The sequence below is a fragment of the Thunnus albacares genome, chromosome 4 (genome assembly GCF_914725855.1).
Source record: "Thunnus albacares chromosome 4, fThuAlb1.1, whole genome shotgun sequence".
In the NCBI taxonomy this organism is placed as follows: Eukaryota; Metazoa; Chordata; class Actinopteri; order Scombriformes; family Scombridae; genus Thunnus; species Thunnus albacares.
This window is the reverse complement of record NC_058109.1, coordinates 19,045,094-19,067,821: the sequence shown is the minus strand read 5'-3', so window position 1 is coordinate 19,067,821 and position 22,728 is coordinate 19,045,094. Positions and strand designations below refer to the sequence as shown.

Genomic DNA, 22,728 nt, shown 5'->3' with positions numbered 1-22,728 from the left:
ATATGAAGCTACTGCCAGCAGCTGGTTAGCTTAGCTTAGCACAAAGAGTGAAAACAGGTGGAAACAACTAGCATGACTCTGTCCAAAGGTAACAAAATCCACCTATCAGCAACTCAAAAGCGTATTAATGAACACATGGTATAGCTTGTTTAATTTGTAAAAAAAATAAGCGTAAAAAGGACAATATGTGGTTTTAAGGGGATTTATGTGACAGACTGTTTCTTGGCTGGGTGCTGTGACTTTCTGGAGTCTCTGCTGGTTGCCTGGCAACTTCACAGTGATGATAAGTCACTAGAGAGTCACTGCGACTGGCCATCTGTGATTTTGTTACCTTCGGATAGAGCCAGGTTAGCTGTTTCTCCCTGTTTCCAGTGTTTGTGCTAAGCTAAGCTAGTGGTAGCTTCATATTTAGTGTACAAACATGAGAGTGGTATTGATCTTCTCATCCAGCTCTTGGCAAGAGAGCAAATATGTCAACATGTCAAACTCTACCTTTAATGTACGTAATATTATGAATCATTTATTGTTTGCTCTCATTGCAGGAAAACACATCAGAGTGTGGACGGGGTCATTCTCTGCAGTCCTCTATAGGAGTCCTTCTCTTCATTCAGCTTGTTCTGCCCCTATTTCATCTCTGACACGTGCAAACACTCTAACTGAACATCTTTCATCTCTTTGGGTTTAGGCTCGGATCTACTGAAGGTCAGATCAAACCGCAACAGCAAAATTATTCTTTTTTTTTATCTACAAACAGCACACAGTGCATTGTCCGTCAGAAAAAAAATACCTGGATTAGCTCGTAGTGTTTTTTGCCTTATTGCTTATGCATTTGTTGGTGTTTCACGGCTTTAGTGCAAAATACAGGAGGAGAATGTGTTGAGTGTGCATGCTACTTAAACTAGGACAAGCATGTTTGGAACTTTTTGCACACAGGCGCGGCCATGTATACAATCACCAGAAAGTCAGGGAGGCAGTTGAAATGTACTTTTTAACAATCCAACAAATAATCTCCCAGCTGGAACTGATGTCAATTGTTAGTGTGAAATGTGGTGGTGACAAATTCTGGGTTTTCAGAGCTCTCATCATCACTTTCTGACACCCTGTTGACCAACTCTGAATATGATTGATATGCATTTTCTGCTAAACTCTTAATATTATTGTGTGTTGAAAGCAGGCCATATACATAGATTTACAGTTTCCATACAGTAGAACTGCTGGGTAAATCTCTCTGGAGGCTTTTACTGTATCATGAAGCAAGATTAGTGGCTATCTTTGGGCTTGACTCAAGTTTTCCGGTATCACAATGCTGGCTCACTTTTAATCAAGGTAGATCACCATGGTAACAGCATATAGTACACAGCTTAACTTCAGAGGATCAGATCAAACTTATCAACAGTCCAACTTATGACCAATCAGCTCAATCCTGTAGGATCCTGACATGAATAAAAGTACTGAGTTTGCAATAAAGTTACTAATAAAGAGGAACTTTTATAGATAATTAGAATCACTTTGATAATAACGACCATGATGAATAATGTCAACAACAGGAGAAATACTTTTTTCACAAAAATATTACCAGTCTGGGTTTTAAAACATGACTCCTAACAAAGAGAGTTTACCACACTAACAGCGTAACGAATGGCTGCATATTAATTACGTATATTCGTTAATGTACAGGTACATTAATGAATTAATGTGAATCAACAAAGTAAATTATAAATGCAACATGTCAGTCAGACAGACCTCATCAGGTATTTATTTTAAATTATCTTTACTTTCCTCTCTGCTATGGTTGCAGGAAGATGTTTACTTTTAGCTGTTTTTAAGTGTATCACTTATTCTTAACAGCTTGTGACAAAAAGAAAAAAAAAATGTCACTGTGGAAATTACGTACAATATGGATATTTTCCATACTACTTCTAGATGAATGGACATGTTTAAAAATGCCGACCCTGGTTAGAAAGGCTGATATAATAATTCCTAAAGACCTACTTTCAATGTTGTGATATTATTCTTAATGTTTCTACAGCGTCTTGTTCTTTTGTAGTTGTGTGATTATATTGTATATCTTTTACCTTGCAGAGTATCACTTTGTGCTGCAGCAGTTCTGTTGCTGTTACATGTAATTAAAAACTCAAAGCTGGATAGATGAGAGTTAACTGAGCAAGCGTCGGGCTCAGTGACGGTCACCCAAAGAGAGCCGGACTAAGTTGAATTTGTTTCGTGATACAGGCCCCAGGGCATTTACACAACTGACAATTTTACATTGTGCACAACACAGATGGAGCTGCAGCATGAAAATGTAAATAAATAACAGACAGAAGCTGCTGCTGGGTGAGCCTCACAGTTGAAATGTCCCATCTGCAGTGTGCTCAGACGTTGCTTGTGGCAACTTTTGCTGTTTTTAACTCAAAATGAATAATCTGCGCCTGTTTTCATTTGCATGTCTGGTCCTAGTCAGTGTCTTTGCACATGCGGGAGCTCCTGCACCCACAGCAGTTTTTACATGACAGTAGATCCGGGCCTTAACCTCACATTCACTTCAGTGTCTTTGATTTTTGCCAAGACAGTTTCAGTACATCACACGACCCAGAATGATTTCCCTCTGCCCTCTTGAGTCTCTTAAATCTACTAAATCCAACCAGATATCAGGCAGAATTTAAATGAAAAGTATTTTTTCCCTAAATGTATTTTCTCAGAGCACTTTGACATGTGAGACAACAGATTAGAAAAGCCAGTATGATGAAAAATACCAGTGTTAGACCTCATAACACATATCAGTGATGAAACATTTGTGGAGTAAGTAAATGTTTTGTTTTTTTGAAATACTTCCACAGATACCTGTTATGTTCTTGAAGTGCTTCCAGTCAAATAAGAAGTTGTTAAAGGATGTGAAATAAGACAAAAACAGACCAAAATGATCCCAAAAACAAAAGGAATGTAGGGACATGTGACAATGCACAGTGTTCAGTCCAGTAATGCTGTGATAATTGGATTCTAGGATTAATTATCGTGACTTACATTTCCAGTGATCTACATACATTATCTTATGTAGTCTTTTAGCACAAAACACGCCCAGGAGTCAGTGTGTCAGTGGCTGACATTTCTTTAAACGTGCTGCATCATTTGTTTGATTGATGGGAAGCTCTTTGTCCATTTTTGTCCCATCTTGTATTGCCACTATTTGTCAAATCTGAATTTATGCACTTGTGTATGCTTCTATATGGGGAATGTAGCTTCTGAACAGCTTTCAGTGTTATCAATATGTTATTGGTATGTGATGCTTTTTTGGCCCTCTGTCCAGATTCTCTTGATCTCCTATTGAAAGTGATGATTCGCTGTGGGGAAACATTTCTGTTTTGTCACACGTGCCTCGTCATGGTAGCTGTAATCTGATCCAACAGTCAGACTTTTGACATCAGATTGAAGCTATAAAAGCAGTCACCAGTCTGCCCAGTACTGTATGTATGGGATCACTTATATTGGAGTTAGTTGTTAAATCTATACAATTAAATTGATTTATTTCAGAGTTATATCTGGTTAAATGTTAGCCCCATAACACTGAAATAATGACGAGAACTGAAGGGAATAGTCGATAAATTGATCGCTCAATCGACATGAACTTAATCACCAACTATTTTGATGTTTGATGGAGTTTTCTGATGATTAATTGAGAAAATAATTTTCAGATTAATTCATAATGAAAGTAATCAAGAGTTGCAGTGCTAATAATGACGTATAATATATATTTTATGAATAGAGATCTGTGGCTGAAAGGCAAACAGGTGAAAATATGTTTTATTTGATGTTCAAACAGTGATTATTCAGTACTGTGTCATTTGGAGTTGGCAAAAATGTAATTAAACATTCTTTCCAATAAAGTTTATTTGAATTTGAACTGAATTCAGTATATGTGATATGAAAACACATTAGAATAAGTTAACAAATTTGATTCTAGTGCAGAAAGTGACAGGAAGTGACTAACAGTGTCAGTTCTGTGCATCCTGTCAGCTGCAGGTGTATCAGAGTCTCATTCATGTGCAGTTACGTGTGATGAAACCCTGGAAACATTCTCCCTCAGTGATTCATCAGGCCCTGATGTCTTTTTGTTGTTACCATTTGATCTGGTTACAGAGTTAATGGGGGATATTTTTTTAAAAAAGGGGGAAAAAAAAGCTTTTTTTGACAAAATATTTGTAAAACGCTGTTTTTCTCCGTCTGCCTGGTGTTCCACCCAGCAGTGCCTTGTTGCACTCGTTTTGGATGGCAGGAACATTTGGATCATCTTAGATGCGGACGTTCATCCTGCAGGCCGTGTGAAAGACGCACTTGAATTTCCAAAGGTTGCAGCGGTTCAACTCTGAATGGACTTCTAGGTCAGGGGGGAAAAAAGGAGAAAAACAAAAAAACATGGCTCTTCATGAACTAATGAAACATTTGTAAAGAGCGCAACAGACATGTGTTCAGCAGCAGGCCACCCCTCCTGCCTTTTTCATGGAAAGATGTTTGAGAACACACCCTGCTGCCCTTCTGCTACGCGTCGTTTTATCTCTACACTGTGGTTCAGCCTTGAATCAAAGCACAGACACTGTCCATTTTCAACGATTTCTACTTTGTCCCATCTGCACACTGTATATTCTATATTTGAAGCCTGTCAGAAACTCTTTTTTTTCCATTACGACTGACTGAAACAAACGAGTGAATGTTTATGTACAGTATACGTTACTGTTGTGCATCTCTGCTGTACCCGAGCATGGTGGGGACCCGGAGAAGCAGATTAAAAGCTCAACACTGTTTGGAGACCTCAGCAACAACACTGCTTTCAGAAAAAAACAACAACACAAAAAGCAGCTTTTCATCTGCATCAGTATAAAAACAACACTGTTGTACATTGAGGAAAGACATTTTGTGAAAGTCTTTATATCCTACAATATATTACTACTGTTGAGGTCAGTGTTGTAGTTTCGTTCTAAATTTACCGGTATTTATTTGCATGATCTTTTGAACAATCTACAGATTTGTGTACATAGTTTGATGGATATTTTACATTCCTTTCCACGTCCAGCTCTCCAGTGCTGTGGGGAGAAAGTGATGGAGCCCTCAGCGGGTGTTTTCGGGTGATGTTTGGGGGCCTCAGAGTCCCTTCTGCTGTGTGTAAAAATGAACGAAGCTGAAAGTTTGACTTCAGTGAAGCCTACAATAACTGTCAGTGTTTGCAATTTAGGTATTTTTTGCAGCAAGTAAAAGTTTAGAGTAATGAGCAACATACTGCCTGATTAAACATATGTCATTTATTTAGGAAAAATGTCGCCAAGCGAAATAATAAGACTGGAAATGATTTATGCATTTAAAGCTGTAACAAATAAGGCAGAAGCATGTGTGGGGATTATTAATGAACTTTGTTTATGAAAAAGTGTTGCTTATTTAATTTATATATGTATGAATTATTTTATTTATTTGTTTATTTATGTATTTATTTGGGTATTGTGAATAATATTTGTATTGAACAGGAAAGGAACTGAATGTGTTTGAAGCTTGCGTGGGCACAAAAAGCAGTTTACAAAAACAAAATAGTAAAACAGACAAAAAAAATATATAAATATATATATATATACTGTACATCTATGTCCTTTTATTTATGGAGTATCAAAAAGATAAGAATGTTCATGTTTTTTGCTGTAACTTTGCTTTTCATTTTGCTGACGTTGTCGTTTACTCGGGACAGTTTCCTCTCTTTGTGCCAGTCTCCAATGCCACCTCATTTTTGTACAGACAATGTGAAGCAGTCAGCAGGTGATGAAGGCTTAACTTTGTAAAGATTTTGTCAGTCACATTACGAAATGGATATTTAAATGTTTATATCTTTGGTGATTAAAATGCTATTGATATTTTTCACTTCAGCTCTGGATCGTTATTGTTCCTAAATGTTTAATATGCTGGTTGGACTGCATTCATGCAGTAATGAAAACAAATCTTTTATAAAACCAGTCATGTTAAATATATAAAGGGACATGAAACTGCCATGTTTATATTATTTCATACATAACTGTTCATGTTATTGGTTTCTTGTGTCTATAATCATTGTGCGTTTGTTTTATCGACAAAAACAGAAAAATTATGCCTTTTTTTGACCATGAAAATGAAGACACTACCTGTTTGATACGACTCGTATTTACTCGTAATCAATTAGACAAATATTTTTCTGAGTTAATTTCTTATTTGCTCCTCTCATTTTAAAATGTATCACTAAATTCAGAATCATAGAACAGATGAAACAGAGATTAAGGCTGTAGATTAAGAATATAGAGTTCAAAACGAACAAGCACACACAGGATTATAAATGATATCGTACAATTAAGATCAGCAAAAATGTGGAGAAATTCTACTCTGCTCTAAAAACTCTGGAAAAGAGATTTCTTTCTTAGTTACCAGTGGAGTTTACTAGTTTACCTATGAGGAAACCTAAAGATGTAAATTAATGGAAGTACAGTAGCTCAGAGTTGTGAGAGGAGATTTATTGTACTGGTCTGAAGGTAAAACTGATACATAGTTTGTCAGAAAGACATCAGCTTTAATTTGAAATGAACGGTGATGTTACTTTTTGAATCACAGGGACCTTTACACAGAATAAAATAACAACTCAGTTTATGCTGACTGTAAAAAAAAGCGTCCAGAGGAATGTGGTGGCTTGTTGGTCTGGTGCCAGTTTGATAAAACACATTGATGACTGTAATCTCCAAACTTTTAAGAAACATCAGGTGTTATTCTGTAGGAAACAGTTGAAGAGGACAGAAATAGGGTTAGTCCAGTTTAGTCCATTTATTGATAAAAATAGATTCTGGCTCTGTTTGCTACAAAAAAAGGAAAAGTAAGTGACTGAGTGTCCTCGCTAAAGCAGACAGAACAGCTCAAATGTCTCCTGCAGTTTGCTAAAAACTTATCTTCAAGCATCAACAACACATAACCTATGGTATGAAACTCACAAATCCCATAAACATCAGCTGATTCTTTTGTCAGTCTTTTCAAATAAAAGTTTGTCTACAACTAACAATTATTTTAATTTTCATTTACCCCCTGACCCCCAATTAATCATTTGTTCTCTAAAATGTCATAAAAATGTGAAAAATGCCTGTCAAGATTTCCCAAGGACCAAAGGTGCATTTTCGAAATGTCTGTTTTGTCTGACCAAGAGTCCAAATCTTACAGATATTAATTTACGATCATATAAAACAGCCAATCCTTATCAAATTTGGGAAGCTGGAACACAAGAATATTTGACATTTTGTTCGACTAATTGATTAATTGACTAAAAGCACAAAATTAAAGTCTGTTACTGTTCTTTGCTTTGTCCTCCTTCATGGCTGCTTAACAGACCACTATTATATTTCCAAATATTTTAAACGGACATTTGAGTAGCAGAGTGAAAGCGACACGCTCTTATAAAGATCAGCAGTGAACTTTGCACTCTACACACACACACATAAGGTTTGTCTAAATGTCTAACAGCAGGTCAGCTATGTCCTGCTCCGTACTGCAGGTTTAAAATGCAGTGAAGCTGCAAGTCTTATCACTCCAGTATATTACAGTGAACAGGCCCCTTCATGATCTTAAGCAGAGAGGCTGTGCTCCTCTGTCAGCTGTCGGGGATTAATACTAAAAATTCAGGCGGCTACAGGCGTGAACCTGAGGAGGAATCCAGCTTATGAAGTCATCATGTGCATTTGCTCACAATGTCAGTCAGTAAGGATATCGAACATTAGGCAAACATCTCAAGGGGAAAGATGATAGGTCACTGGCTATTTCACGAAAAGCCCCGGAGAGAGTTGTGGGATGTTTTGGCTTCTCTGATTCAATAAAGCACTAGTCATGGAGGCCCCCTGCTCTCACGGGTCCTGTTTGGATAAGTGATACCTTCCATCCAGCAGGCACAGAGCCCTACCATGCGGCTTAAAGAGAAATACACCATCTGATTTACTGTAGCTATCATATCAGACCGTCAGTGCTTGGCATAGGAGTTTGAATCTTGTCATTTCAACATTTTAATGCGGTAGGCTATATCCAGCAGACCTCACAGACTCGTCTCTCACAAGCTAAGCATAAGAGACACTGTGCAGATGAAGCTTTCAGGAGGTCTGCTGCAGAACATGAACGTCCTTTTGGGTAAAACTGTTTTTAATTACAATTTATCAAAGATTTCAGCATCAGATGTTCTGTCTAAAAGTTTTCTTTTTTAGTTTATAGTCCAGCAGCTTATAAATGTGATAAATTATTTCTGCATGATGCATGTGTTTCAAAGTTATGATCAATTATACACTTTTAACAACTGCTGGAGCCAGTTTAACTTTGACTCTTTCCATGATTTATTTATAGACAAACAGTTGAGATACAGAGATGAAGAACGGGGTAACAAGTGTTAACATGACAGATTTAGAGGAGGACACTATATGAAGCATGTCCATGTAGAGGGCACAGTTGTTGTCTGTGTTTCTTTTTTGTAAATTCAATACTTCTCTGACATGGGTACAGTTACTCAGGGGACTACTGTTAACTCCACGGAGGAAATATGACTGTAATACAGCGTACTTGGACCAAAGGGTCCAACACACAAAGTTTAACTGGACAAATAATGGTTAAAATATCTTATTGTCTCCTGTGTGAGTAGCAAGGAGGCAATATCATTGTAGTGCAATGTATTGTCTGTCACACATGGTGCCGCAGATTTAGGAGCAAACAGGCGCATAAAGATAAGTGTTAGTGGGAGAAGACAGCTGTCCTTTGTCACAATGTCAATGAAATGGCTCCCTGAAGAGGAAGCACACAGCAGCGGATAGCTGCTTCGCCCCTGAAGGATCGTGGAATATATTTTTGTTCTCTGATGTCAAGAACACACACTCCATCTTTACTCCCACTTGCCACACAATGTGGCTGAATGATTTTCTTAAATAATGTATATATATTGCATCTACTGACTGGGTGTGTTGCAGTGGAGATTAGCAACATGAGAATTCAGATTTTGTTGTAAAAAAGTTGAATTGATTATTTGATTTTCACCCCCGTGCAGGATGAACTCTGCTCTTCATTGCAGGTACAATACACTTGCCAAGTATTCAAGGTGAGAAACTCTGCGCAGATATGTGACAGATAATTATGATGATGTGTTTTTAAATTCATTGGGATCCAGTTTTGTTATAAAAATAAAAGCAAGAATATTTATCCCAACTTAAAGCTGTCAAGTGTGCACAGTGAACAAACTGGAGCATGTACATTAAACGTACACTTAAAGGCCTCATTCACTCCATAATTGTACTAGATTTGGGTCATATCTTCTTTATCCTGATATATTTGTATTCAGATGCTTATTCACTCATAGTTTCTGTCATGTGACTGAAATTTGACATTTTGCTGATCTGATGAAGGTGAAAATCAGTTTTGGACATTTGGATTTTCACACAGTATGAACGAGTTGTTGAATATCAGAATTAAGCAAATAACGTCAACAGAAGAAGAGTGTTTCTTTTACAGCTTGTGTAAAAACATGGCAAACATGGACCAGATTTTGTATTGTGGATTCAGATCCTGGACTCAACAACAGCACACCTGAACTCAATAACCCCTCACCCATGACACAACACACTTATCTAATGTTTAGTCCTGGAGTGTGTCAACAACTCCCACCTACACTTCTTTCTTCAATCCTAGAACCCAGTGTTTTTTTGTGCAAAGAAACATTTGAAGGCAGCAGACTGACAACATATATTTATTGAATATAGATCTACAACATTTAGTGAGAGCATTTCAATGAACAATCATATTTTATGATTCTCATTTGTGTCTCTCATAGAGGTTTCAGCTTATTCTTCTGCATCTTTTGCCTGAAATGGAGAGAGAGAAAAAAAAGAATGAATGCCATTTAAAATCCCATTTGAATTAAAAAGAAAACAGTCACAGCAGCTCACTGCTTGAGTTTTATGCTTCAGCAAGTGTGTGTTACTTACTTTTCCAATTTCCCGACTCTTTGCCCTCAGTTTGTTGACCTGGGACTCAGCGATGTCGGCTCGCTCCTGAGCCTCCTCCAGCTCGTGCTGAACCTTCCTGTACCTGGACAGGTGAGTGTTGGCCTGCTCCTCCTGTGAGGTAATTCAACAATAAAGTCAACATCCATGAAGACTAGTAGGAAGAGTTACCTTGTCTGGTAGCTACAAGAAGAGAGAAGTTGTGTGTTTCTGTTGCATGTACTCACAGCCTCCTCAGACTGTCTCTTGTAGGCTTTCACTTTCAGCTGCAGCTTGTCCACCAGATCCTGAAGTCTTGCAACGTTCTTCTTGTCCTCCTCAGTCTGCAGTTAAAATTAATTCATGATTAAAATGTATTCATCTACACAGCTGTCAGACAACTGTAACAAGCAATAGATAAAAAACAACAACTACCTACCTGATAGGTGAGCTCCTTCACTCTTCTCTCATATTTACGAACACCTTTGATAGCATCTGCTCCTCTCCTCTGCTCGGCTTCAACCTCGCCCTCGAGCTCACGCACCTGTCACATGAACACTGCTGTTACTAAATTTGAATGTTAAATCAACAGTTGAGATCAGCTTGGTAAGCAAATCCATCTTTACCCTGGACTCCAGTTTCTGGAGCTGCTTCTTGCCACCCTTCATGGCCAGATTCTCAGCCTCATCCAGACGGTGCTGCAGGTCTTTCACCGTCACCTCCAGGTTCTTTTTCATCCTCTCCAAATGAGCGCTGGTGTCCTGCTCCTTCTTCAGCTCCTCTGCCATCATGGCAGCCTGAAATACAATAACCATGACTGCAGCACAACACCACAAAGGTGTAAAGAGCTATATTTAAATCACCTTGACTTACATCAGTGATGGCCTTCTTGGCCTTTTCTTCAGCATTTCTTGCCTCCTGGACAGCATCTTCCACTTCACCTTGGACCTGGACGAAGTCAGCCTCCAACTTCTTCTTTGTATTGATAAGGCTGGTATTCTATTTAAAATAAAAGCAATGATTAACTTTCACGTGTTCAAACCAAAAAACAACTTGTTTGTCATCCCTTGAGAGTACCTGAGAGTGCAGCAGCCCCACACGCTCACTGGCATCAACCAGCTCCTGTTCAGCCACTTTGCGGCTTCTCTCTGTCTGCTCCAGAGCAGCTCTCAGCTCCTCGATCTCAGCCAGCATCAGGTTGTTCCTGCGCTCCACCATGGCAACCTGCTCCTTCATGTCTTCCTGGCTTCTTATGGCTTCATCAAGATGAAGCTGGGCATCCTGAATTGTAAAAGAATGATAAGATACTGTACATCAGCAACTGCTTTCTTACATTCAGCTGCTCTGTCAGAACCTTTTCAGTGGATGTACCTTAAGCTGTCCCTGGACGTTTCTCAGCTGTTTCTGGGCTTCAGCAGCCTGGCGGTTGGCATGGCTCAGCTGGATCTCCATCTCGTTGAGGTCTCCCTCCATCTTCTTCTTGATTCTCAGGGCATCATTCCTGCTCCTGACCTCAGAATCCAGAGAGCTCTGCATGGACTCAATCACTCTCTGACTGTTCCTCTTGATCTGCTCGATCTCCTCATCCTTCTCTGCAAGTTTTCTGTCAATCTCACTCTTGACCTGGGTGAGTTCGAGCTGAACACGGAGAATCTTGGATTCCTCATGTTCCAGGGTGGCCTGTGAACAAGTGTGACTTTTATCAACTAAAGCACAGAACATTAAAAATACAGAAATGGAGGCTGAGTCACAGTGAAGAGAAATAGCTCTTGATGTGTCAAGTCTAACACCTTTGCAGGATGAGTCTTGCACAACTATTCTCCAGAGCTCTGCTAATAAGTAAACAGTTTCTTTCAGCAGAACTTTAGGTTTCTATATCTATGCTTCATATTTTTAAATAAATTTGGTCTAAAATGTTATGTTTCAGTTTTCTTTACATCTTCCACTTGTACAATGGCTTAATGATTTGGACAAGGCAGTTCTACTGTCACTATAACTATAAAAAATAATGATTGATGTGATGACTGAGTTTTACCTCTGCTTCCTCCAGGGCCGTTTGGATTTCGGACTTTTCACCTTCCACTGTCTTCTTCCCCTTCTCAAGCTCATGAATTGTCTTACCGGTCTCTCCAAGCTGTTCACTCAGATCTGAGATCTCCTCTGTTGGAAAAGTTTACCATTGTATAGATTTTAGAGCATTAACCAATGTAAAAATGTAAAAAAAACCAAAAAAACATTGTAGTTAAGTAATGGAGACACTTCAGATAAACTGATTTTGTGTTTAGAGTATGAAACTTTGGGAAAATAAAAAAACAAATTCACAAACAAGATTCGTTGTCTTACGTTGCAGGTTCTTGTTCTCCCTCTTCAGGGTCTCCAGTTGGTCCAGAGCTTCTTCATAGGAGTTTTTCATTTTGAAAATCTCAGTGCTTAGTGACCGAGCTTCCTTCTGAGATCCTTCCAGCTCCGCCTGGCTCTCCTCATACTTCTGCTTCCACTCAGCAAGAACCTGAAAGAACAACAAATATTTTAGTTTTCAAATGAATCTCACATTACCAGTCATCAGTGCAGGTGTACACGAAAAAATATCTAACCTTGTCAAAGTTCCTTTGCTTCTTGTCGAGATTAGCAGCGAGAGCATTAGCTCTCTCTACATCGATCATCAGGTCTTCCACTTCACCCTGCAGTCTCTGTTTTGTCTTTTCCAGAGAGGCGCATTTTGCGTTCACAGCCTCGATGGATTCCTCTGCATCCTGAAGACGCTGGGCAAGCTTTTTCCTGTTAAGAACATTTGATTTACGAACTTTATGATACCTTAAACTCATTACTAGTGTGTAGAAGAAGCTAAAATTGTAATAACTTACTTTGCCTCCTCAAGCTCCTCAGTGCGCTGAATGGCATCGGTCTCGTATTTGGTTCTCCATTGGGCCACCTCGCTGTTGGCCTTAGACATTGAACGCTGCAGCTCAGCCTTGGCCTCCTGCTCCTCCTCATACTGCTCTCTGAGCAGGTCACAGTCATGACGAGCTGACTGAACAGCATGAGCCAGGGCGTTCTTGGCCTACCATCCAAACAAGAACCTGATTAATATTTGATATCAATCGTCTGGTGGACTTTTCCTCTGTGATTATCCTGCTGATTTCATATACTGTTACCTTAACTTCCTCCTCAATGTGCCTCTTCAGCTCCTCAATCTGCTGAGTGTAAGCCTGCTTCCCTCTTGTAAGCTGAGACACCAGAGCTTCTTTCTCCTCCATTTGACGCACAAATTCACCTAATCAAAGATATTTAGTAACTCAGTGGGCATCCGAACAAAATGACAACAGAAAATTAGAAAATGATACCAAGAAAATTACAACTTATTATGAACACATTAGCATCATGCTGATGTGTGTAGTGTGCAACAAAACCTCAAATGTGTTTCTGAGTGCAGGGATTGTTCGAGATACATAATACATACATAAAAAAACAATGGGAGGACATTAAGAATTTGATTTGAGGATAGATTTATCATACGTTCATACCATTTTCAGTCTGAAGTCTTGCTTTTTGTGCACTAATGTCATTTAGTTGACGAACATTCTCATCATTTTTGGATTTGATTTCACTTAGTTGATCCTCTAATGTCCTGCACATTTTTTCAAGATTGGCCTAGTGAAAGAAAACATTTATTAGTATAAAGACAAAAATATTACCTTTTTTTTTTGCTCCCTGTATGAAATCATAGCACTCTCACCTTTGATTTGGCAATGGACTCCATGTTGCTGCTGAGGTCATCAATCTCCATCTTGTATTCACTTTTCTCTTTCTCCAGTTTCTGTTTGACCCGCTGAAGGTTATCAATCTGTTCCCCCAGTTCTGCTACACTGTCAGCCTGCTTCTTGCGGAGAGCTGCAGCGGTGGCCTCGTGCTGCAGGGTGGACTCTTCAAGATCACGACGAAGCTTCTGGAACTCGGCCTCACGCTTCTTGTTCATCTCAATCTGAGCAGCTGTTGCTCCACCAGCTTCTTCCAGTCTCTCACTGATTTCCTCGAGTTCCCTGGAGAGATCAGACCTCTGTTTCTCCACCTTGGCCCGAGCTGCCCGCTCAGCCTCAATCTCTTCCTCCAGCTCCTCAATACGAGCCTAAAACAGACATGGTTTAACTGAAAATTGTTCAAGATATTTAAATGTTATTTTACTTTGACTGACACTTGTCCAAATTATACCTGAAGTTCCTTTATCTTTTTCTGTAACTGGACCCCAAGAGTCTGCTCATCCTCAATCTTACTCAGGAGCTGGTTTATCTCAAAGTCCTTCCTGGAGAGGATGAAAGTCGGTGCATTAAAGTTGTGTTTTAGTAGATCCTCTTATAGAATTGTTTGTTTGTAGAATTGTGGGTTGCTTTTTTTATTTCTTACTTCTTGATTTTCTCATCAGACTGCTGCTTGTCGTTCTCCAGATCCATTATAGATTCCTGGGCCAGTTTCAGATCTCCTTCCAGCTTTCTTTTAGCTCGCTCAAGATCCATACGGAGCTTCTTTTCTTGCTCTAGGGAACCTTCAAGCTATCAAGGATAAGGATGTTAAATAAAACTTTTGGTATGGCACATTCATGGTCAACATTTGCTTTAAAATTCAGGTGACTCACATCATCCACTTGCTGTTCCAGCTTGGTCTTGGCCTTCGTCAGAGTGTTGACTTTGTCCTCCTCTGCCTGAAGATCATCAAGGGTCTGCTGATGGGCCTCTTGGAGAGCTTTCTTCTCTTTGGTCAACTTGGCAATGGTCTCATCTTGAGAGGCCATCTCCTCTGTGAGGTTTTTGACCTTTAAAAGTTTATATGAATTTGAGTAAACATGAGGTTTTTAATCTACTCTGAAGTAAAAAGGTATTGTTAAAGACAGATCTTGGTCTCATCTTGAGAAGTCATCTCTTCAACCAAGTTTTTAACCTATACTGGCAATATTGTGAAGATCATTTAGTACAGGTTGGTGTTCTCCAAAGAGTGGACTTCAAGGCCTTGTGAATAATACACCAACCTTGTTCTCAGTGGCATGTTTCTCCTTTTCCACTTTGGCCAGGGTCAGCTCCAAGTCGTCAATGTCTTTCTTCAACTCAGAGCACTCATCCTCCAGCTTCCGCTTCTTTGCAGTCAGCTCAGCATTGATTTCCTCCTCATCCTCCAGTCTCTCAGTCGTCTCTTTGAGTTTGGCCTCAAGCTGGATTTTTGCTTTAATGAGCCCCTCACACCTCTCCTCTGCATCAATAAGGTTTTCTCCTTCCTAAAAAGTAAATGCAAGCAGGTTCATGTCATTGCTAAATCAGTTTGATGTAGGACATTTAGTGGATAGGCACAAAGGAGGACATGGTGTGGGGATTCAACTTACAGACTGCACTTGCAACAAGAGGTCATTCTTCTCCTGCAGCAGAGAAACCATTTTTTCTTCAAGTTCTTTCTTCTTCGCCAGAGCCTTTGTTAGCTCGTCTTTGGTTTTTCCAAAGTCCTCCTTCATTTGGGCCATCTCTTTCTCAGTCTCTGCACTCTTCAGCAGAGGCTTAATCTTGAAGTAAAGCTTCATCCATGGCCATGTTTTGACATTCATGAATGAGCGGATGTTGTATTGGATGGCGAAAATGGCCTCTCTGACAAAACCAAAGAAAATTGTGAGTTAGAGCATTTTATTGTATATCTTAAATTTCAGACAAACAGGGTTTGAAGTTAGTTTACCTGCTAACTAGCAGCAAATGTCAGACTACATCAGTAACAAACACTTTACCTCCTCTCCATCATCTTGACAAACTCTCGTCTCATGAGGTAACCTCTGGAGAGAGCCTGAGTCATTGTGACCAGCTCAGCCAGTTTCTCATCTCTCATCTCCTCCAGAGTACCCAGCAGACCGGCTTTGAAGAACACCTGAGAGTCAATAATTATTAAGTCATTAATCAATGATGCTTCTTTCTACCAGTTTGTCTTAAACTGTTGCAGTGTTTTCAAGGGAGTGTGTGGAGTGTCTACCTTGGTATGGCCAAACTTGTACTGAGTGTGGTCCACATTGATGGAGCCCAGGAGTTTCTCTGAGGCCTTCTTGTTGTCAATAAACTGACCCTCTGGGATGACACTGGCGTTTAATACTTTGTATCTAAGAGTAACGATTTTATTCAGTTAGAACTCACTAATTTGAAAGTAAGTAAACACTAATCAATAACTATCAATATTTCTACCTCTGCTTGAAGTCACCATAGAGGATCCTGCTGGGGAAACCTTTCCTGCAGATCCTGATACCTTCCAGCACACCGTTACACCTCAGCTGGTGGATGACCAGGAAGTTCTCCATCAGACCTTTAATAAAATCATTTGTTAATTGAAAAACAGTCAAAACACATGATTCATCTTTGTCATCTGGTCTTTTTTACTTTATTAACCATAACATTGAGACAAAGAGTACATACCTGGTGTCTTTGATTCATTGGGAATCAAGCAGCGCACAAAATGAGGATGTGTGCTCCTCAAGTTCGTCATCAGCTTGCCCAAATTCTCCTGAAGAAATTAAAGGACATTACATTTGCAAAAGGCACAAAAATAGACATAAAAGCAATAAAATGCATCACTGTTGCCAAATTATGTTATTTCTGTCACATCTTACCCTGAACAATGCAGACACAGTCTGGAAGGAACCTCCCTTCTTCTTGCCACCTTTCTTACCACCGCCACTCTCAGCTGTCAGAGGAATGACATTGATGTGAATAAATTCAGTGCATTTTAAATTTTAATATCTCATGATAGATAGATAGCAGAATGTACCTTCTGCAGAGGCATGTGATGCATACAGGAAGGCCAGCAGTTTGACTGAAGACTTCTGGTAGAGCTGAACAACTGAATCGTTCAGGGGGTCCTTGTTCTTGTCCAGCCAGCCGCTGATGTTGTAGTCCACAGTGCCAGCATAGTGCACCAAAGAAAAGTGAGCCTCAGCTTTGCCTTTGGCTGGCTTTGGCTTCTCAAAGGACTTGTTTTTACCAAGATGCTGGTCATACAGTTTGTTCTTGAAGGTGGTGTCTGTAGCCTTGGGGAACATGCACTCCTCTTCAAGGATGGAGAAGATGCCCATTGGCTGTAAATGGTAACACAAAATGAAATTCTGTCTTGTCATTCTATATATAGATAATTATTTTGTGTTCATTATAAAAAATATTTCCTGTAGTACCTTCTCAATAAGCTCAATGCAGGCAGCCAAGTCCATGCCAAAGTCAATGAACTCCCACTCAATGCCCTCTTTCTTGTACTCTTCTTGCTCCAGGACAAACATGTGGTGGTTGAAAAACTGTTGCAGTTTTTCATTGGTGAAGTTGATGCACAGCTGCTCCAAGCTGTTGAACTGATTTTTAAAAAGAGAAAAATTAAACAATTTAATATTAATTTGTTACAATCCCTAGTAACGTCTTTAACGATAAACAAAGTCCTTTATGCAAATGCAACACACTTACATCAAAAATTTCAAACCCAGCAATATCCAGGACACCGATGAAGAACTGTCTCGGCTGTTTTGTGTCCAACATCTCGTTGATTCTGACAACCATCCACAAGAACATTTTCTCATAGACAGACTTGCAGAGAGCCATGACAGAGTTGTTTACCTGTTTATACAAATGAATGACACAACATTAATAAAGATGTTGGAAGAACAAACAATAAAAAATGTTTCAGGGGTTACGGAGCTATGATACAATCAGACTACATGAGCACATTTTACCTGTGGGACTGTCTGACCCTTAGTCACAAACTCATTTCCGACTTTCACCCTCGGGTAGCACAGTGCCTTCAGGAGGTCAGCTGAGTTCAGGCCCATGAGATATGCGATTTTATCAGCAACTGAAAAGAAGAGAAAAGGAACCGATGAGATTTTCACTCACTAGAAAATGCAAAAGAATCTGTTTCATGACTGTTGGATAGTGTTCAAAAGAACAACACACCCTCAGTGCCATCAGGCTCAGCCTGCTCTTCACGCTGCTTCTGCTTGAACTTCATGTTTCCATGATGCACCACAGCTCCGGTCAGCTTGTACATGCCTATCTTCTCGTCTGCATTAAAGCCCAGGATGTCAATGGCAGTCTGCGGGTATTTAAAGAAAAGAGAGGAGTCTGCTTTCAAGGAGCAAATGAAAACATTCACAAATTCACACAGTTTTATATGATGGTATGGATTTTATCATCTTCTTACATCAGTGGCGATAAATTCCTCAACGTCATTGATACTCTTAACAGTGATTTCACCCTGACTGATCATGTGATAGTCGTAAGGATTGGTGGTGATGAGGAGAGCCTCTGAGAAAAAGAAAATGTGTGATTAATTATTGCAGGTAACCATAAAATATATGGCAGGTAATGACTTTAAAAAGTCAAAAAGTCCTACCCAGCAGTTCGGGTTTGTGGCCTGTCATGAGCTGATAGAAGATATGGTAGCTCCTCTCAGCAGACAGCTGGAACGTAACTCGAGACTTCTCCAGCAGATCTGCCGATCGATTGTTACAGTAAGAGACCCGTAAGTTTTGTTCATTGAGGTGAAGGTATAAACTGAAGTATGTGCTTTATCATTTCTAGACTTACATGTTTCAATGTCTGCTGAGGCCAGCTTCCCACTTGTTCCGAAATGGATTCTGATGAATTTACCCTATTTGGAAGAAGACTGTGAATCAGAATTATAACTTCTTGCACTCTGATATTGTTTAAAAAGATTAACAAACACTTACAAAGCGGGATGAGTTGTCATTCCTCACAGTCTTGGCATTACCATAAGCCTCCAGCAAGGGATTGGCAGCAATGATTTGATCCTCCAGCGACCCCTTTATTAAGGAAACAAGTCAGATTCACACATTCAGTGTGGCTAACCAGCAGATCACATTACACAACTTAAGTTGATTCTTTTCAGTAATATTATATATATTAAAGGATTTTTGCTGTTGTGCTGACATTTACGAAAGGATGTGTTCTTATACCTGCATTTTGCCTGCAGCTTGTTCAGTTTTCTTTCCTCCAGCCACTGCGATTGTGGCAAAATACTGGATGACACGTTTGGTGTTGACAGTCTTTCCTGCACCAGATTCTCCACTTGAAGCATAAAGAAGTCAATTAGCACCTGAATCTACTTGTTTTAGGTAAACAAAGAAAGAACTGCTCAGACCAATGATGCAATTCATGCTGAGTTTATGTGAAAAAAAAAAGTGCTGAAAACCTTCCTTCTACATGCAGTTACATTAATTGCAGGCTCACTGTGTGTTGGGTGAAACATTTATAAAACAGTGTAAAAGAGGCATACATACGTGATAAGGATAGACTGGTTTTCACGGTCTGTAAAAAGAGGAAAACATATTTTAAGATTATTTACCTTATTGGTATTGCCAAAATATGTTTCAATAATGTGGAGTAATACCATCCTCTAAGTTATTTCATATTTTTAAAAAGGGTTTCTGTTAACTACACAGTATGTTCTCACATGTGCAAAGGATAATCTTAAAAGTTCATTTTCAAAGATGCTGTGATTGCTGCTTCCTATTGGCACACTTCTTACATACCGGTGAGCATGAACTGATAGGCGTTATCAGAGATGGAGAAGATGTGGGGTGGTGCCTCAATCCTCTTTTTGCCTCTGTATCCTGATACGACCACTGAGTCGTACACTGGGAGCCACTTGTAGGGGTTCACAGTGACGCAGAACAAACCAGAGTAGGTCTGTTAAGACAGAGAGGATTGTTACTGACACACATCTCCCCTGGAGTGCTAATAAGTTTCAGCTATTTATGTGTTAATCAGGTCAGACTCACGTAGATCATCCATGCTGCATAGCGCTCTTTGAGGTTATACAGCACAGCAGGCTCACTGAGGTGGGTCATCATGGCCATGTCCTCAATCTTATCGAACTTTGGAGGGTTCATGGGGAAGACTTCAGTTTCTTTTACAGTGATAGACTGCCACAGAGATGGAAAAGGGACAGAAAAGAGGAACAGTTAAGTTATAACATGGTCACTATGCATGGCACTCAAGAATCAGTGTTTACATTTCCCTTTGAGAGTTGATTACAGAGAAATTATGTGCTGAATATGTGCTGCCCAATCACAAGACATGCACTTAATCTAATTTTTAACAAATCAGAGAACACAGTTCTACATACAAAGATCAGGACCAGATGTACGCTGACAAACATTTGTGAATTTTAAAATGATGTGAACCAAATGCATTCCTATGACAAGCTGCATTAATTTTTAAATTCATTGCCACCGCTCTCACCTTTCCACAGAGAGTGTCTACGGTGGCTTTGCCACCTTCTCTCTTCACGAGTTTCCCCTTCAGGTACATCTCGTTGGGTTCAGTCACAAAGTAAGCTGTTTTGGCATCAAAGGGAGTGTTTTGAGCTTCGATTCTCTCTTTTTCTGGCTTCCGGAGGTAAATAGCCGCCGGGCCAAAACACTCCATGTCTGCGTCCCCACTCATGATGACCCTTTACTGCAAGTAAGTTAAAACAAGACAGCCGTCATATATTTCTGTCACAATTTTATCTTCACTTATGATGGTACCTTACTAATGAACAAAGGGGATGTGTGTATGTGTTGATTTACATCTGATTGTTAGACACAAATGAAGAACACAGAAAAATGGACATCATTAGATCTTAGTTATGTGTATTCAAAGTGAAATGAAAAAGTGACAAACATAAGCTACATTTACAGTTTGTGACAGAACAGCATCATCTTTTCATTTTCCAGTAATGGTATATTATCTTTATTGTGATACAACCTCTTTGTTATTAAGTATTACACATTTAGTGTTAATAAGAAAAAACACAACACAATAACATAAACAACACACAAAATAATAGTAGTTTCACTTTACTTATTTAAAGACTCCATTAATTGAGTGTGATGCACATAATTGACTATGTTAATTAACGTTTTAATCATCACACATACGACAAAAGTTAAATTAAGATGTCAAGGTTTTAAAAAGTCTTCGCACATGTACTGAGATATTGATTAAAAACGTCTTCAGACAGTTTGCAGTAGAAAAGTAGAAAAAGAAATAACTTACCTTCTTCCCTCCCCCAGCAAAACAGATAATGATGGTCTGATGAGGATTCTGAAGAAAGAAACACAAATACTTTAAATGTATAATGACTGTAATTAAACTATTCTGTATTAAAAATGAACTTGCTGTATGCTGAAGTCCTGGCATAAACACAACAGTTCTGCATTAACTTTCTAGTGTCTGAGAATAAGTGGTCATGCCCTGCATTGTTCATTAAGCTGCTGGCTTTCCTCATTCTAATAAAAGACTGTAAGTCACTCACCTTGACTCGTCGCCTGTCAGTCCTTGGGGGCGTCTAGCCCTCCTTCTTATATAGAGAGATCAGTGTTCACTCAGCAGTAGTGGCTTTCTTTATTTGGTCATGTAGTTTTATGCTCTTTGCTCATGTATTTTTGCCTCTGATCTGATCCTTCTCATCTTTTTATCACTTTTTATCACAAACAGATGAAACTTCTATGTCTTTAACTTTCACAATCATCAGTTTGCAGTGGCAAATTTAATGCAATGATAAGAATTTAAATTGGAAATAAATGCAAAGACTGTTCTTTGAATGACAAAGTGATTACTGTTAATTAGTGAGAATAAATGTCCAGCTCTCCCTTTTGCTGTCATCACCAGATTAATCGAGCTTTACCAACTAAAACATACATGAACTGAGTGTTGATGTGATGTTTTCCCCAGACGCACATTAGAATTGTATTCTCTTTGAATCGATTGTTTTAAATAGAAACAATGATGTCTTTAGAGAGAACACATAAAACACGTCTCATTGTAAACTATGGTGCCACACAATAGACTGTTAAACTGAAGACTGAATTTAAAAGGGTATAAATAGATCAAGACACTTATAATGCCGCATTTTTTAACCTTGTCTAAACATTGTTCTGGCAGGCGTATCGGTTTCTGAAGTTCAGACATTGTTTTGGTCTTTACAGTAATCTCCTTAATGCACCTTGGCACTGCAGAGGATCCTACTTTAGCCGTGGAGAAGCTCTCATATGTCACTGGTATTCTGTTGCAGAAGCCTTGCAAGTCTTTCCTGTGACAAAGGAGCAAAATTAGGCCTTACTGTTGCTAATCTAAGAACTTGTGAAAATGATGATACCTTATGATAGCAGAGACGCTTGCCGAGGTCTGCGTTTTTATGAAATCCCACACTTAATTAGATTTGTTCTGTAGGGAGGAAGGACAATAGAAAGTGTAACAATATTCATATTTATAGCTCTTTAATTTCCTCTGTTCTTATATTCGCGCATCCAGTTGATATTCATGTATACAGAAAAACAAGATAACTGCATCCTATGAAAAAGTTGCCTTGAAGTTCGTTTTTATACAAAATTCCATCATAAATCAAGCACTTCATGCATTGTTACGTCTAACATGACCACATCATATGAACATTTCTGCCATTGCTGCAAATAAGAACATCACAGCATCTGACTGTTTTATAATATATTTATTTGAGGAAGAATTATGCAAAAAACTAAGCATGAAATCCCTAAAAAAATAATCACTACACCACCTTGAGTAACAAAAATGACATTCAAAGTATTTAATTATCTAATCATAACAACTAGTGGTGAAAATATTGGAGCACTGCCTATATTTGAGTTCATGTGCTAAGATTACAAATGTCACTAGAGTGTCAACATCACTCATACACCTTTTTGAGTTAGACAAAT

The 22,728-nt window shown here is 39.0% G+C and overlaps 2 protein-coding genes across 3 annotated transcripts in view; one reads left to right on the top strand and one right to left on the bottom strand.

Annotated features, from left to right (window-relative positions):
• The window catches only part of LOC122980120 (voltage-dependent calcium channel subunit alpha-2/delta-2-like), a 38,999-nt gene extending 33,104 nt beyond the window's left edge, over positions 1–5,895 (top strand). For both annotated transcript variants that reach the window (XM_044347850.1, XM_044347851.1), the window contains exon 38: positions 543–5,895. In XM_044347850.1, the coding sequence (XP_044203785.1) occupies positions 543–638 (96 nt within the window). In that variant the 3' untranslated portion in view covers positions 639–5,895. The remainder of the gene's footprint in view (positions 1–542) is intronic.
• A 3,846-nt stretch (positions 5,896–9,741) lies between these two features.
• Positions 9,742–21,208, bottom strand: LOC122980114 (myosin heavy chain, fast skeletal muscle-like). The gene is made up of 40 exons (XM_044347843.1): positions 21,050–21,208; positions 20,252–20,467; positions 19,789–19,932; positions 19,540–19,696; positions 19,288–19,315; positions 18,964–19,075; positions 18,718–18,810; positions 18,575–18,638; positions 18,381–18,479; positions 18,189–18,292; positions 17,942–18,080; positions 17,722–17,840; positions 17,456–17,605; positions 17,176–17,346; positions 16,776–17,082; positions 16,618–16,691; positions 16,424–16,511; positions 16,196–16,313; positions 15,990–16,113; positions 15,751–15,887; positions 15,361–15,616; positions 15,013–15,255; positions 14,623–14,799; positions 14,394–14,539; positions 14,202–14,292; positions 13,729–14,118; positions 13,517–13,643; positions 13,148–13,266; positions 12,857–13,053; positions 12,587–12,770; positions 12,336–12,501; positions 12,028–12,152; positions 11,364–11,672; positions 11,070–11,273; positions 10,866–10,991; positions 10,619–10,789; positions 10,432–10,536; positions 10,241–10,336; positions 9,996–10,127; positions 9,742–9,872 (listed from the first exon to the last, which is right to left on the bottom strand). Exons 2-40 carry the CDS (start codon positions 20,453–20,455, stop codon positions 9,852–9,854), a joined length of 5,817 nt encoding a protein of 1,938 aa, XP_044203778.1. The 5' UTR covers positions 20,456–20,467; positions 21,050–21,208; the 3' UTR covers positions 9,742–9,851.
• Positions 21,209–22,728: the final 1,520 nt, after the last annotated feature.